Here is a 17,440-nt window from a genome sequence, read left to right as displayed (position 1 = left end):
GATGAGGCCCTCAGCTCCTGAAGGTAATGGGGCCCTTTATATGTCCAGCTGTCCTTTGTCAACAACAAACTGTTGCTGTTTTTTGTGTTGAATATATGCTATATGGTAACTGATGGACCTAATAGGTATCTAAAGCCATTTGCCCATGTGGCCATGCAACCTGCCCATGCAGAATGTAGGCACCCTATATACAGAAAGGAGCAAACCAGTGATAATTTAGGGAGCAGGCTAGCAGGCGGGGCCCGTTACTTATATCATAGGAGCCTACACGACACAAAACACTGTTGCTGTATGTAGGTTTTATTTTATTTGTTTTTTATCTTATATTTTGGAAATGTACATTCAGTATTTTTTTCCCTTAATCTTTTGGGGGACCCCCAAGAGAGTGGGGCCCTAAGCTATAGCTTGTTTAGCTTATACGTAAATCTGGCACTGGAGCAAAGGATCAAGTTAATTGGATCAAATGTCTGCCTCAGTTTCCCTAAGAGCCACAGCCCTGTTGGCAGCGCCAATTAGACAGAAACTCCTCCCACAGTGTTACACACAGCCCCTCTCCTGCACCAGCTCCTTACAAGCCTCCCAGAGGCAGGGAAGGCTACCAGTGGCTACTAGCCATGATGGCTCTGCTGTGCCTCCGTGGTCAGAGACAGCGTTCTTCTGAGTGGCAGTTGCTGGAAACTGCTGGAGGGGGGAGGTCCTGCTTGTAGGTCTCACTGATTAATCCAGAATGCGGCATCTAGACTGGTGACTGGGAGTGGCCATCGGGACCACATAACACTGGTCCTGAGACATCTGCATTGGCTTCCAGTACCTTTCCGAGCACAATTCAAAGTGTTGGTGCTGACCTTTAAAGCCCTAAACAGCCTCCGTCCAGTATACCTGAAGGAGCGTCTCCACCCCCATTGATCAGCCCGGACACTGAGGTCCAGCTCTGAGGGCCTTTTGGTGGTTCCCTCCCTGTGAGAAGCCAAGTTACAGGGAACCAGGCAGAGGGCCTTCTCGGTAGTGGCGCCCGCCCTGTGGAATGCCCTCCCTTCAGATGTGAAGGAAATAAGCAGCTATCGTGTCTTTAAAAGACATCTGAAGGCAGCCCTGTTTAGGCAGCCCTGTTTTATTATTTAATGCTGTATTGTTTTTAACACTCGATTGGGAGCCGCCCAGTGTGGCTGGGGAAACTCAGCCACATGGGCAGGGTATAAATAATAAATGATGATGATGATGATTTGACTGGCCCCTGTGAGACCCGGAGGCTGGACTCTTTGGGCCTTTGGCCCAATCCAGCAGGCTCTTCTTGTGTTCTAAGGGGGCGGGGCAGCTGGAAGCTCTCCTTCCGTGGTATTGGACAGTGGAACAGTCAGTCTTGGAAGGAGATGGGCTCTCCTTGGCTAGAGTCTTTTAAACAAGGGTGGGGTGGCCACCTATCAGGGGTGCAGAAGCAGCAGATCCCTGCGCTCCCAAGGGGTTGGGAGTAACTCAAGCCCCAGATACTGCCATAGCCTTCCTTCACACATTTATCACAGCTATACAACGCGCAGCATGGCTACTGAAACAACTGAATGACAAATTGCTTTCGTCAGTACTAAAACAAGTCTAAGGAATTTAATAGGCATTTTTAATTTAACACACCCCAGCATGTCACTGCAGACAAGTAATTATCCAAATGGTTGTGTTCCTACTGCCTGGGATGCTGCTGGCCTGAAGCCACCTCTCTTTAGAACCTCTAAGAAACCTCAGTATTTGAAAGAAGCATCACTTAATTAAGTCACAATACTGAGCATCCTGCAAGAGCCGTTCTCTTCTTTGTGTATAAATCTTCCCTTGCCAGGCTGGTTTGAAAGAACATGGCGAACAATGTTCAAATGCCTCCTGTGAAATAGGCTGCTATTTGAAATTCCTAGTGACTTTTCGGCTTTAAGGGAGAATATATCCTAATATTTGTAAATAAAATGCATCTTTTTAAAAAATGTTACCACTCACCCCCAGCAAGAATAGGGTAGGTTTTTTCAGGGAATGTGAATGAAACGGTCCAAATTCATACGCATGTGTGTGTGTGTTTAATTTTCATTCAGCTGTATTGCTTTTCTTCATTTCTTTATTCTTGTATGTTATTGAAGTATATGTTCTTGTTTAAATAAATAAAAATTTAAAAGCAGCTGCTGTTGAAGCTCCAAAAGAACCCCTGGCTGTCAGTTCATTTATATGTTGAGTACTTTTAAAATACCGTATTTTTTGCACCATAACACTCACTTTTTTCCTCCTAGAAAGTAAGGGGAAATGTCTGTGTGTGTTATGGAGGGAATGCCTACGGGTGGCATGCCTATGGATTTTCCTCCTCTAAAAACTACGTGAGTGTCATGGTCAGGTGCGTGTTATAGAGCGAAAAATAGGGTAATCATATTCTTCCTCTAATGAGCTCTGGACAGCATGCAGGATCCTCACTCCCACCCTCAAATTTCATCCTCAAATCACACCTTAAAGGTAGATCTGGTTGAGAACATATGAGTGGCTCAGAAGCAGCCCATGAACTTTGAGCTGAACCTGGCCATACCCCAAAAATATTTAATAAAAAAATAAAATACCACAATCTTTAAGGACCACCACCATGATTTATTTTAACTTCTTTGCAAAAAACAATTCATTTTTTAAACACACACACACACACACACACACACACACACACTCCCCTACTTCAGTGACACTCCTACCAATTCATTAATCTTCATTAATTCTTACATCTTACAGGGAACCATAAGTCTTCTGACTTGGTAAAAATCATGCACCAGCTTCTTCTATGGGTAAGCCGTTCATTATAAGCAATGAAAACTGAATTGAAAACAAACCCCTCCTACCTTAACAAGGAAAAAAGACACTCCGTACGTCCTCAGAGACCGAGCCAACTTCACGTATTTCACTTTAGCTTCGATTTCTGTCATCTCCCCGCAGTTTTTGTGTTCCTGCAAAGAGCCGCCAATTGATTTTTGTTATCATAAAAAAACTATGAGGAAAAATAAGTCACATGCACTTTTTGTTGTTGTTAAGCCATGATGGCCTCTTAGCCTTCGTCCAAAGGTTTTGAAACAGAAAGGAGTCAAAACAACAATCTTCCATGGGAATGCCCAACCTCTTGACATTTTTATTTATTCATTTGCAATCTGTAGCTAGCTCTGTCCCCCAAGAGATCAGGGCTGGCTGGGGTTTTATACAAAATGGAAAAAATAATTCCACCTGCCCGGCTTCCAATAGCAAACCGAATGGCCCAGCCCAAGTCATTTTGCAGCCAGAGGCAGAACAGCACATTTCCCTACCATCATACTGAAGGCTGGCTGCTATTTTGGCACCTGAAGCAGAAAACCCCACAAAACACCTCCTCCTGGGAGTAAAAATGCAAACACGGTAAGTCAAATGTCAATTTAATTTCACAACACTCAAAGCCAGCTGCCTGAGGCACTTGCCTCATTCTGCCTTATGGCAGGGCTGGCCCAAAGAGGGACAAGAAAAACTATGAAACACCTTCCGATTTATTAGATGTAGCCTTACTGCTTCCACCATGATGGCAAACCAGCCATTCCTACAATTCAGCTCCACTGAAGGCTGGACCAAACCTTCCCTGGCCCTCGAGGGGGAATCTCTTCCTATCCCTCAGTCAAACTCACAATCCCCATTCCACCTTTACCTCTAAGCCTCCCCACTTCTGCACAATTTAAACTCACCTGACCGAACTCCACACTTGCGTCTCTCTGTTCCAAGTGTCGGTTTTGCTCCGCCCACATTTCTGGAAGATCTTCTGCCTGCCAGCCCACAATTCCTATACCACCCTTAAACCCCTTTCCTTCTCTTACCAATGTCAGAGAGAAAGACCCAGCAAAAATATTTGCTGTTTTTATTCTAACAGAAATGAAACAATTAGGGGGGGGGGGAAGCCCAGCTGTTTCCACTGAATTGCCCTTTTCTTTCCAAAAGCACAGCCGTAATCTGTGAAAGTGTGTGTGTGTGTGTGTGTGTGTGTGTGTGTGTGTTTGTGTGTCAGCCTGCATTACTCTCTGGGATTCCCGTGACATTCCAATGCTGAGATATTAGCATGTGCAATGACATTTTCTCACGCTAGCAGGATCGCGCTCATTTTCTGCTGTTGGCTCTTTCCAAAACAGGCTGCAATAAATTAAACTGACAGTGGGCATCTTCCTGGATGCCACTAACCAAAGGTGGGTGATGTCTGTGCCGATTGAAAAGCAGAAAAAGGATACAGGAACATTAGGAAGCTGGCTTCCACTGAGTCGGACTGTTGGGTCCATCTAGCTCAAGTATTGGCTACACTGACTGGCAGCATCTCTCCTGGGTCCTGGTCCCGCCCCCCCTGCAGCTGTATCTGGATATGTCATTGAAGACTGAACCTGGGGCCCTCTGCATGCAAAGCTGGTGTTCTACTGCAGAGCTACAGCTCTTCCCAATATATATGCCAATGTTGATTTATACAGTTATGGCATCTTTTCCCCCTTTCTGCTCTGGGTCTCTCAGAAATGTATGCCTAGATTTGCAGAAAGGGTCTATAGTAGTCAAGCCACTTGGGTTGCTGCCATTCCTTTTTGGACAGTTCTAACTCCCGTTTCTCCATCCAGCGTCATTCCCAGTGGAGCTTCACAGAAAGAAGTTCTAAGATCTAAGCCCCCTTTCGAACTAAAATGCCCTTTGACACTGGCAAATTAGGGCTTTGCTAGCCAGATCTGCCCCGTCACCACCTATAACAGAAGTTTACTATTTGAACGAGCTGCTTTTGAGCCCTACCACCTGAAGGTCCTCAATGAGCCCACAGACCTCATTAGGAGAGAAGACAAGAAGCAGCATGTAGGGTTCAGCGAGTGGGCAATGACCGAGGGGGCTATGTGGACAAAAGGACCACAAAAACCCTTTGGATAACCATCTTTTTTCCCCTTCAAACGCTCTGCTTTTTGCATTCCACATTACAACTGAGAACTGCTAAAACATGCTCATTTCTTGAAGAACACACTATAAAAAGCAAGGAAATCTTCCAACCACACACAAAATCTGAATTAGGAGAGCAAGTTTGCCAAAGGGGGAAAAGCGTCTGCTTCTTTTACACTTGAGTTGGTGCTAGTTTATTGCCAAAGAGAACACACAGGGTTATGAAAGCAAAAGAGAAATACCACATATCTATATAAAGCATTCTTAATCACCTGAAATATCCTCTTTTCAGCTCCTCTTTGCTTGATGTATTCTTTCGGAAGGAATTCTTTTAGGCTGGAAAAAACAAAGAGCCACAGTTTAATGAAGAGACAACCGCCTCTGCCTCATTTTCAAGCGAAGTGGACGTCAACCATTTGTTAATATGGCTCCTAGACTCCTTGGCAGCCTCCCTCTTTCCTGATTGGCTCCTCCTCCCCTCCCCTTCAGAGGCAGCCATTCAGGGGAATCCACCTCAGAAACCTAACCGAGTTGGGGAGGAGAGCAAGCAGCCAATAGGGAGCTCACCCTCCCAGCTCCTCGGTGGGCACCTGACACCTCTCAAAGTCGCCACCACCAAGTCAGCCATGCGCGAGGAGCCCACAGGAAGGATTCAGATCCATTCTGTTCCAGTGCCATGAGGCACTGAAAATCCACCTGCCCATTGGAGTTTAAGCAGATTCTGTTCTCTCATGGCCTCAATATCATCATTATTATTTAATTGCGTAGGTGGCCCCCTCCCCCTTGAGGTTCCCGGGGGAAGCTGAAGTACAGCAATTAGAAAATGTCAAAGAACCTGAACGAGTATTGTAACATACTTCATTTTTCCCAGTGCAACTTTTGTTTTTTAGTATTGTTTTCATACCATTTTAAAAACAATTTTATTCACTTGTTTAGTCATTAAAAATCTCCTCCTCCAGTATGGAGCACAGGGCACCTTCATATAATAAATCACTAAAACAATTGTCTAAAGAAAAACTGTTATACTACATTAAAATACACTAGCGGCAGTGTAGATACCTAAAGGGACCACACCCCAAAGAAATTATGAACCAAATGCCTGGATAAACAAAATGTTTTCAATTGGCATGTAAATGTATCCACTGTGGAGGCATACAGAATATCCTCTGGGAGGACATCCATAAGTGGGGCGCCACTACCAAGAAGGCCCTGTCTTGTGCTATTATGTGCCTAGCTTCCGCTAAGGATGGATTCCTGAGCAAGGCATCTCCTGCTGATCATAACAAGGTCAGCTGGCAACGGGGAAGGTGCTCTCTCAGGTACTTTTCCTGTTTATGGGCTGTTGCATTAGAAACTTCACAATTAAGACCAAAACAGGACAGCAAATTCACTGGATGGATGTACATATTTCGGCATGATTGCTAGGATTTCCATCAACATTTGACCAGAATTCTTAAACTGCTGAATTTCAGTGGCAGATCTTCACTAAAGCACGACAGTGCTTGAGGTCAAACATGCAAAGTACATCTTCCTTCCACTTATAAGCCTGCACAAGTCCCATGAAAATGAAGCAGAGCTGTGCGACAGGACAGTGTCGTGGCCCTGCCTTGAACTCAAGAATCAGATGTGCAGAGTTGGCCAAGTCTGGGACTGCTCCATCACCAGTTATGGAATTGAGTAGGGCTTCTGATGCTGGTGGTTCATACCCAACAGTGCCTGAGGCCAGTGCTTTGGAGGCTGAGGCTGGCAACCCAGAGCGTGCAGAGTCTGAGACAGGATCTTTGCAAATGCTGTCCTTTGAACTCAACCCACTAAGAGTCACATGCCTCCCATACCTTCCCATCAGTGCAGAGGTCATATAAAGGAGCTCATCTTCAGGCCTGGGGTCAGTCCTGTAAGATCCAGTCTTTAGACCAAGTGGGTGGAGCTTGGGAAAATGGACTGGAGGAAGGAGACTCCACAGGCTTCAGTTAACCTCCAGGCTTTGTTGCTCAGTTGGAGCTATCCGTGGTGCTGCATCCAGAAACCTGCCTTGCCCATGTGTGTGTACCTGAAGTGCATGAGTGAGAACACACTGTTTCCTGGTGGAATGTGCCCTTGGCCTCAGTTCCACCATCTGAACTACAGCTTAGCCACAGGACCTCTGTGGTAATGAATGGGTCTCTGAGAACGTGGATAATTCATTCTCCAACCCTCTATTATTAGAATTCCAAGCAGACCGTGTTTTCTATCACAGGTTTTAAGAAACACTGAGGACCTCCTCATGTATCACATGATAGATTTCAACTCCAGGCTTGGAATAGCAGTATTGATGAAGAACAAAATTCAGCCAGAACTCTGGTACTGATGAAATTTGGCAGCAAGTCAATGGCAGGCTGGTTCAAGACACTTCAGTGCTCAAGGCAAAACTAGATTCTCTTTGCAGATTTAATAATAATTACTGAAAGGGTGGAAGATGATGGGCTCCATGCTGCAGCTTTCTTAAGAGTTTTTGTCTTTAATTAACTATTCATTAATTATTTCAAATATTTATAATCCACCATTCAAAGACAGTGAATTTCTATGATGGCTATTTCACAGAGGGAACCTGGCAGACTGCTACAGGGAGGGCACTCTGCAGTTTTGGGGCCACCACTTAAAAGGACCTGTCTCTTGTACCCGGCCCATCTGATTTCATGCAATAATGGGATGAAGAGGAGGACCCGTGATGCCAATTTAAAAGCAGAGGTATGTTTGTATGAGAGAAGATGTCTATTACAGTAATGCATACGGCCAAGTTATTTTAATAACATTAGTACTTTAAAATGACTCAGCAATGCCAGGGCTGGGTGCTGGCAAGTGGTTTGGAGAGAGTCAGAGAGGCAGTCAGGACCAAAAGGCAATCAGGATCTGAGGACAACCAGGAGGCAAAGTCAGAGAAGAAGCCAAAAGTCAGGTCTGAAGAGCAGAAATGCCAGACTAGCTAGAGCTCAGATAGACCTTGTTGCACAAACAAGCTCAGAGAGTCTGAATGTGTGGAGTCAGGGCAGATCTAGAAGGTTTTTCCCCAAGAGGCTGCAATTATGCTGCTCACCACAGGGGGGAGTGGTCAGCAGTTCCCAGAAAGCAACAACTCTGGGTGTGTCATTGCGCATACATCCAATAGGTAGATACCGTCACCACTGGTTTCATAATTAATGTACCTGTATGAGGAAAACCTAAATAGTGTCCCCTTTCTATCAATTAACACAGGGTAAAATTCACCAATGTGGTTTAATCTGCGAGCCCCATTCATGTGAATGGCAGCTGCACAAAAGCATGGCAATATACAAAGTGTGAATATCTTGAAAGGTATCAATGTTTGGGACTTTGGCATGGGTGATGGTGGATGGACAAGAGGTTCTTCCTCCTCTCTCATAACATTAGACCTAATGCAGCCATCTAGAGAAGCTGAATGCTGGGAAATAACCCAGACTATGGAATTCAGTCCCAAAAGATTCAGTGATGGCCACCATCTTGGATGTCTTCAAAATGGGGTTAGACAAATTCATGAAGAAGGACAAAACTTTTAATGGCTACTAGCCACGACGGCTATGTTCTACCTCTGAATACCAGTCTCTGGAAATCACAAACGAGCTTGGGGGCTGCTTGCCATTTGGCTGGCCACTATGAGAACAGGATACTGGACTAGTTAGGCCTTTGTTCAAATTCTACAGTTAGGCCCTTCTCAGGCTCTTATGAGAGCAACAAATGGATCTTGGAAAGCAAATGTATGTATCTCACAGATACAACAATCAGGGAGCTGCAATTGGTCTATGTTGTGTGTACACTTGGTTGGCAAACCAAGGGTGTGTATGAAGCAGCCCTTGCTGTAGATGTTCACTGCCCACAAATGACTGGTAAGAAAGCTGTGAAAGGGACCCTTCTTGACACTGTCCCTTGTTGCTTTGCCTGAACTCAAGGCTTCGTTACTTACTGTTCATACCCGTAAGGGATGTATGAAAAACCCAGGGAGACCCCTTCATTAAGGTAAAATGGCTCAGCAGAAAAGCACAATGCCTTCTGTTCCTTTGGAAATGATGGTTAAGTATAACATCGGCCTTCAGAAAAGACTCCATCCAATTAAAAGGAAATCATTTGTAGAGAGTGGGGAAAGGGCAGAGAGAACACCCCCGCCCCCAAGAAATCATCCATCAGCTCTTTTCAATTTGAACTCTGAGCAGAATGCTTATGCCACTGAAGGGAACCACTTCTCTTCAGAGAGATACAAAAATTCAATTATTATGCAATTACATTATTTAAATGTATTTAAATTCAAGAGCAATCTATGCCATCATCTTTTGTTCCTTCCTGTGTTGAGAGAGTGTTTTAACATCTGTAGCAGCCATATGAATTATTCTGCTGTTTAAGCGCAACAATCAAAATCAAAAAGGTGACACAGGGCAGCAACAGCCCACGACCACTGCTAGGTACCGGGAGCTCCACTACGAGTTAAGGCAGGTCTCATATTTGCAAGGTCACACACATGCATTTTGTTATTATATCACTACCCTGCATATTGTTTGTTGAAGTACTCATATTTGCATGTTAGGGAAGACTCTGGGTGTACAAAGGAGCATTCGCCAGCTACAGAAAGAAAGGGTACTTGCTGGTACCTTGGTTTTTCTTCTTCAGAAAAACAAAAACAACCCAACCCACAGATCCTGCAAAAACACTGCTTTAGCCTTTGAATAGTTGCATTGGGGAAAAAGGCAGAGGCAAGTTGTTCTGGACAAATCTCCACTCATGGCTAATGAAGGCTCCCTGCTTCATCAGAAGAGACCCTTTGGTTTTTCCTTCTGTGCTGTCTGTCATTTCTTAAAGGAAACAACAGCCAATACCACCACTGGCAGAGATTGCTGTGAATATTATTCTTGCTGCAGATGCTGGATTGAGAGCCACAGTGTTCCCCTTGGTGGGAAGGAAGATTTCCAGCCATTCCACTAAAATATTTTCTACAGAAACTGCACAGAAGCTTGACGGGTGAAATAACAGTAAAACTACAGCAAGGAATTGCCAGCAAGAAGAGAAATTAGCACATGAAGGATCAAGGTTCATCTATTCCTCTCTCCTTGCCACGCTAGTGTTCTGCTTAGAGCAGCCTTCACCAATCTTCTGCCCTCCGGATGTTGTTGGACTACAACTCCCATAAACCTTAGTAAGCGTGGCTATATTCCTATCAAGCACAGCATCTTAGGTTTATGCTGGCTGGGGCTGATGGGAGCTGTAATCCAAAGCAGCTGGAGGGAACCAGGTACCTGAATCAGTATTCTTCAATCTTGAGTTCCCGGATGTACATAAGAAGGTCTTCCAAAGGATGATCCCCTGCCTCCAGTCTAAACTGATATGGTCCTCCCCACTACCACAGGTCTCTACCACCTCATTTTACTGGGTGCATAGGTCTAAACTGAGAGGGCACACTGTGAAGGAGCAGTGGCAACTGCTGGCCTTTGGTGAAATTCTCATCGAGAGCGCCATTACCTGCTTTCTCAACAAGAAAGCCCAGATCTGTTTTTGTGGGATCTTACCCCGTCTTCTCAGAACACAGCCTGAAAACCACTGGGCTGGAAGAGTTATCAAAGCAGCACACAACAGTTTAACCCAATGTGTAAAGATCGTTGGACCAACTTACTCTAAAAATCCAGGTTTGTGCTTGTGCTCAACATGAGGCCCAAACTGGATCTGCGCTTGGAAACCTCCAAATTCACACGCTTTCTCAAACGACACTGGATGGGAACCGTTCAGAATATCATCACGAGCCTGGAAACCAAGTGAAGAAAGAGACCGTGTCATGCATTTGCTTCACCTGAAGAGGAAGCAGACTCCTGGCTTCTGACACCTGGATCCTAAAGATCCGCCAGTAGTTGCAAATGTGGTGGACCTAGATATTGGCCTCAGTGGACAAGCAGTCTGTCCCGGAATAAGGTGCCTTCTAATGGTTCTTGATTACTGGTACGTTCTGCTACATAAACCCCCACTGAAATAAACGGGCTGTGCAAAAGCACTGTGGCTTGGTATTGCATCATCTGATGATGTCACTTGATGGCTCACATCTGAATGCACCACTGAAAGACACATAGCAAGCTTAAAAAACAGCTTTTTAGTAGTTTCTGGGGAAACAGAAGATGTACAGAGCTTTGTAAATACTGACATGGAGGTGAAGAGCATTAGGTGTTATCTGGAATATTTGTTATTATTTGATTAATTATTTAATTTCTATACCATTTAATATATTAAAAATATATCTAAGTGGAGTACAAAAAACTGAAGCTACAAGAGAAAATTTAAATAAAATATTACAAAAAATGTAAAAATGTTGCATTAATACTAAATTTTATATCTATCTATCATCTATCTATCTATCTATCTATCTATCATCTAACTATCTATCATTTCTATCATCTTCAGGTACACGCTCCCTCTCAGCCTCTGGGTTCTCAGTCAGGGTCCAAACAAACTCTCATCTCACTCACAAATGAGAAGAGTTCCTGGAAACAGCGGACATCACCCTAGTCTCCCACGTTAGACTTGCTTTTTATGGACAGGCCCAAGGTGGATGCCACATCCTCAGGCTGCCCACAGCCGTGTCCCATTCACTCTCCACTCCCAGTTCCAGGGGCAGCAGGTTTGCTGAGCTTCCCAGGGGCTCCAAAGCATGGGAAAATAGTACTATGCAGTAATATTAAATATGGACTCTAGCTTGACACACTCGCGTTCCCCAGTGAGTTTTCACTCTTCTCTTTGTGTACCCCACTGTAACATCTTAATACAGTGGTACCTCAGGTTAAGAACTTAATTCGTTCTGGAGGTCTGTTCTTAACCTGAAACTGTTCTTAACCTGAAGCACCACTTTAGCTAATGGGGCCTCCTGCTGCCACCACGCCGCCGGAGCACGATTTCTGTTCTCATCCTGAAGCAAAGTTCTTAACCTGAAGCACTATTTCTATGTTAGCGGAGTTTGTAACCTGAAGCGTCTGTAACCTGAAGCATATGTAACCCGAGGTACCACTGTAAAATATAAAAAGGAAACAACAACAAAAACAATAGCTTTGTGGTTCAGGGGATGCGAGAGGATATGCGGGGTGTGTGTGTGTGTGAGCGCATGAGGAAATGCTATCTGTACTTGATTTGGGACAGCATGTTTACACAGCCATGCAATCGTCAAGTCTAATTGTCTATAGCCAACAGACATTAGAATATAAACATAAAGTGCCTATTTGCAAAACACAGAGGGCAAAAAAGTTGGTCCAATACAGCAGGGATAAACCCTCAGAATACAAACAGACAGGATTTAGAAAATTCCTTTAGTTTAACACTTCCCCCTAACATTTAGCATTAAAATGATTCAAAAAGGCCCCCTTATCTTATTTTGCAGCTAGTGGAAATAAAGGTACCTTATTAGCTGAAGAACCTATCTATACCAGCCAACAGTCAACTTATCTTAAAATTGTCTGATTTGCCTCCTCGGAAGCTCTGAAATGGAAGAATGAACTTAACCCTTCATGGATTACATAAAGGACAGAAAGATATAGTGGAGCACACCTTCCATTTGGCCCGCTCTACAGAAACAAAGAACATTCCTTTACTGGCCTATCAGAAAATCCAGCCCCATGGTATTCACACTTGTAAGTCACCCCTGGATGTTGCTGTGAACGAGTGATAAACATGTATGTCTGAACTGTAGCTCAAAGGCTTCTTTCTGTTCTGAAGCTGGGATAGCTGGAAAGGAGAGTAGGGCTTGGCTTGATGCAGAGCTGGAGAGGGATTTCTTGATTCCAGCTCTAGCATACCTGAACATAAAGCAGATTTAGTTGAACAGGGTCTCTCGAGTCCACATTCTGGTCCGAGTAGAAGAATTTGCGTCTCAGCAGTAGCGTCTCGTTCTCGTCCACTCCTTGCTCCCGAAACGTTCGACTGTGATCTAACCAGTTTACTAAGCGGAGAAAGGAAAAAAAGACTCACAATAGGCACATTACTATCACTCAGTCTCTGCCAACCTAATCCCCTCTGGACTACAATTCCCATCCACTGTGCTAGCAGGGCTAGCAGGGGAGTTGTAGTCCAAAACATCTGGAAGACATCTGGTGGGCAACTTTCTTTCTCCCTCTTCTTGCAAATGCAACAGCTAGGCATTCCAACCAAAACACACACACACACTGAGAAGTCAGTATTCCAGTAACATAGCCTTTCCCCACCAGGTGTCCCAGGTGTAGCTTGCCTCCAACTCCCATCAGTCCCAGCCAGCATGGCCAGCAATCAGAGAGGGTGTCTGGAGCTCTAGTCCAGCAACATCTAGAGGGTACCTGCTTTCAAGAACATGAAATGAAATGGCAAATGTCTTGTCTATAATTCAAAGTATATACTAACAATGGATATATAAAAAAGGCAAAAGACCCCTGACAGTTAAGTCTAGTCGCAGAGGACTCTGGGGTTGCGGTGCTCATCTCGCTTTACTGGCCGAGGGAGCCAGCGTACAGCTTCTGGCTCACGTGGCCAGCATGATTAAGCCGCTTCTGACGAAACCAGAGCAGCGCACGGAAACGCCATTTTACCTTCCCGCCAGAGCCTATTTATCTACTTGCACTTTGACGTGCTTTCGAACTTCTAGTTTGGCAGGAACAGGGACCGAGCAATGGGCGCTCACCCTGTCGTGGGGATTCAAACAGCCGACCTTCCGATCAGCAAGCCCTAGGCTCTGTGGTTTAACCCACAGCGCCACCCATGTCCCTTATAACGATGGATATACAATCATGTAAACTTCTAAAAGAGTCCAAATGGTAGATACACATTCCTGATAACTCCTCAAAAGGAAGCCAACTTCATTGTCTGCATCCATCTGTCTCAAGACAGTGCCTCTGGAGGTGAAGCCAAACCGCTGCATGAGCAGCACCTAAGTGACCTCTCTGGGGACAAGTCTAGTAGCATCCACTGAGGCTGCCTCTCAGCCTTGCTGATGGGGTCCAAAGGAAAGCAGAGCAATATGTTTGGCACCAGCTTGGCTGCAGGAGCTGCTGGAAGGAGATGTACAAGGGGCCAGCCAACCGTCTTAGGAACTCCACTCCAGATTTGTGTAGGGTTTATTCCTTGGTCTTTTCTCCTCCTGAAGATATCTCGCAAGGCAGCAGAGGTTTAGGATCATGGTTTTTCTTCTCCTAGATGGGCTCCCTTCCCAGGTTGATGAGCCTCAGCTGCCCCTTACTTCCATCTACAGCACATGCAGAAACTGCCTGCTTAACTGCTGGACTCACTATTGGTCTTCTCCGCTCAATCTGCCACAGCCTATCTTCGCATGCAGGAGAAGTCATTAACTCACTGAAGGTTTGAGACCGGTCAGTTGAAGCCACTCCTGGGGTGCGGCCACTGTTGCTACATATATAGTACAGAGGTACCTTGGTTCTCAAACAACTTGGAACCCAAACACTGCAAACCCGAAAGTGACTGTTCCAGTTTGTGAACCTTTTTCAGAAGCTGAACGTGCTCCGTTTTGAGTGTTATGCTTCCGTTTTGAGTGTTAGGCTGAGATCTGTCTATTTTTGCTATTTATTTTGCATTTTTGTGGCTTTTTTGTTTAGTTTTATGACTGTGTGGAACACAGTTCAGCTACTGATTGACTGATTTGATTGAGTGCATGACTGCAGTACATTGTTTATTGCTTTCATTTTATGGATCAATGGTCTCGTTAGACAGGAAAAATCATGTTAAATTGCTGTTTTAGGGGTTGTTTTTAAAAGTCTGGAACGGATTAATCCATTTTGCATTACTTTCTATGAGAAAGCATGCCTTGCTTTGGAATGCTTTGGTGTTGGAACGGACTTCCAGAACAGATTAAGTTTGAGAACCAAGGTACCACTGTATTTATCATTTGTATATACAATACCTGTATTCCAGGAGACACTTTAACTAAGTTGTACCAAACCAATTTCACATTCTTACCTGTGGCTTTTTATTGTTTGAAACCCCATAGTATTTGACATGTGCCTTTTCATTATTGATTTGTAAACCATTTTATGGTGAAAAAGCATCTATAAATTTCAGAAACAATAACAATGCCAGGGACTTAGTTGGAATTGTATATAATCCTCACAACAGCCTTGTAAGGTAGGTCAAGGGCAATACAAAAACTAACTCCCAACCCCAATCAAAACTGAATCTGTTTTAATCAAATACCTGAGCAAATTCTCTTTCTATAGCAAGTTAGCGGCAGCTTGTTGCCATGTGTCTTTGACTGCACATTACATATAAGCACACATGTATGCCTGTGTATTGGAACACACGTGTAATGAAATCTTTGGCTTGAAGTCACACTGTTCTATGAGGATATTACACTGGGCATTACAGGGGTAGCCCTCCAGATGGGGTTGAACTACATCTCTCATCATCCCTAATCACTGGATGGGGCTGATGGGTGTTGGAGTCCAACAACATATGTTGGAGCGGGGAGGGGGGATGTATCACTCTGACCACCCTGCATGGAGGATTTGGTCCTCAGACGCCAGACCGGAGAGTAATATCAAAGAATGTGCATTTTTATTATGATGTAGAAATATTGTTTATTATGCAGATTGTTGCAGAATGAAAAAGAATTCATTAAAATAAGACAGTTTTCAAAATGAACCAGCAGCAGAATTATAGCTGGGGCAGTCTAAGGTGGAAAGAGCAGTGGCAGAGTGTGAACTCTCAAATTTCGGTGGCGCCCTGCGAGATGCTAAAATTCAGCGCCCTCTTGGCTCTTGAGCTCCGTTCTACAGCGTTGATGTGGCGACCCCTGCAGCACAGTGCAGCTGAACCAGTCATGCTACCCTAAAACCACCCCTGGAAAGCATCACTCACCAAATACAGAGAAAACACAGCATGCAAAGAAGGCAGCATACAAACAAGCAGAGCCTAATTGACAGACAGAGGGGGAATAATTATATAAGTGGCCCCCAGCATGGCTAAACTTAGAAACGAGAAGGCTAAAGGGGAAGGAAAAGCAACAGTATTCCCTCTCCCAGGCCTGATAGAAAAAAGCAGGGGCCCAATCCAGAGGCCCTTCTTGGCACCAGGCTGACAAGAGTTCCCAGGTCTGGTTGCGATGGGAGAGGTGGGCTATGTGGACTCTGCAGGTCCCTGAAAGCCGGTAAGGTTGTGAAGCTTCTTTGAAGGGAGGGAATGCAAGCAACAGCGCAGTTGCAAAGGTGTCTAACTGAACTGAGCTAGCCATGAGAAAAATGGAGAAGAGAAAGAAATGCCAGGGAACCTGGAAGGAAGGGTGGGCAGGAGGACTAAAGTAAAGGGGGTTGGGGCAGCCCGTGTCCCACCATGTAATCCTCCTCCTGGACCTGCAAAATAGACCTGGGGGAAGTGTGCCCCAGATCTAGCTGGGGAACTATATTATAGGTCAATTCTAGTTAAAGTCATCCCCACCTTGCACAGCAAAGGAGAGCAGGGCTTTGATGGGCTCCTAAGAGTTGCCACAGGTGTGCAAGGAGCAGAGAGTGGCCAATTTCTTCTGTATATCTCCGGTGGAAGGTTCCTGTCCTTAAGAAATGCTAATAGTTACCAACAGATTGACAGTCAGAGCCAATGCTTTACAGATGGTGTTTTGTTGCCCCTGGGCTACAAGAGGGCTGGGTCCAGAATTCTGGATCCTTTGATTAAGTTAGGAGTTAGATAATAAGAAAGATAATTTGCATGCATGATGTATGCCTACATCATTAACCAATATAATACAGCAAATACTTTCGTATCCTTCTGCTTTGTCATCCTTTCACAGACAAAACTGAATCAACTGAATCAAAAATGTCAAGGCATTTAAAGGGAGTTACTCAGAATGCCAGCAAGGCTGAGCACCTTGGAAACAAGTTTTATCACCACCACCAGAAAGCTCTGAAAGCAAAGAGCATGTTATTAGCCTAGAGATACTTTACAGGAGCATTTTTAAGAGCATTCAGAGTTCATATTTTGGCAGGTGGGTGTTTATTTATTTCATAAAGTTTATGCACTGCTTGATTGTGAAAAGCCTTAAAGCAGTTTACAAAAGGAATAAACCAATGAAACCATTGTTAAAAACAACGGTTTTAAACATTAGCAATTAAAACCAACAATAAACAAAAACCAGCTTAAAACACCTGTGTCATTGGGTTTGTAGCCAATGTTAGTCCTACTTGGAGCAGACCCATTGAAATGGATGGGCATGACTAGCTTAAGTACATTGATTTCAGTGGGTCTTCCCTGAGTAGAACGTAGTTGGATACAACCCATAATTTCTATCATCCAACGGCAGGGGTGTTTTTTTCTGTTGTGAGGAAAGTGCCACACCCCAGACTCATAACTACATATTGATCTATGCAATCCTCATGATTACGGCATTTGTCTGGAAAATGGAATTGGGCCAATATCCTGTCCAGGAACTATCAAGATTGCATAGTTTACTGTCATTGCATCTAGGTAATCTGCACGTGCTAAGAATTATAGGGAAATGGATTTGGCCTTCAGAAGCCCTTTTTAAAAATTAACCCAA

The 17,440-nt window shown here is 44.4% G+C and overlaps 1 protein-coding gene across 6 annotated transcripts in view; it reads right to left on the bottom strand.

Annotated features, from left to right (window-relative positions):
• The window catches only part of TLN2 (talin 2), a 182,862-nt gene that overhangs the window by 88,894 nt on the left and 76,528 nt on the right, over positions 1 to 17,440 (bottom strand). For all 6 annotated transcript variants that reach the window (XM_083712373.1, XM_083712375.1, XM_083712370.1 and 3 more), the window contains exons 6-9: positions 12,729 to 12,871; positions 10,571 to 10,698; positions 5,193 to 5,256; positions 2,850 to 2,954 (exon numbers count right to left, since the gene is read on the bottom strand). In XM_083712373.1, the coding sequence (XP_083568499.1) occupies positions 2,850 to 2,954; positions 5,193 to 5,256; positions 10,571 to 10,698; positions 12,729 to 12,871 (440 nt within the window). The remainder of the gene's footprint in view (positions 1 to 2,849; positions 2,955 to 5,192; positions 5,257 to 10,570; positions 10,699 to 12,728; positions 12,872 to 17,440) is intronic.

The sequence above is a fragment of the Podarcis gaigeae genome (assembly GCF_964106915.1).
Source record: "Podarcis gaigeae genome assembly, chromosome: 14".
Classification (NCBI taxonomy): Eukaryota; Metazoa; Chordata; class Lepidosauria; order Squamata; family Lacertidae; genus Podarcis; species Podarcis gaigeae.
Note: the sequence above shows the minus strand (reverse complement) of the source record. Positions and strands in the feature narration are given on the sequence as shown.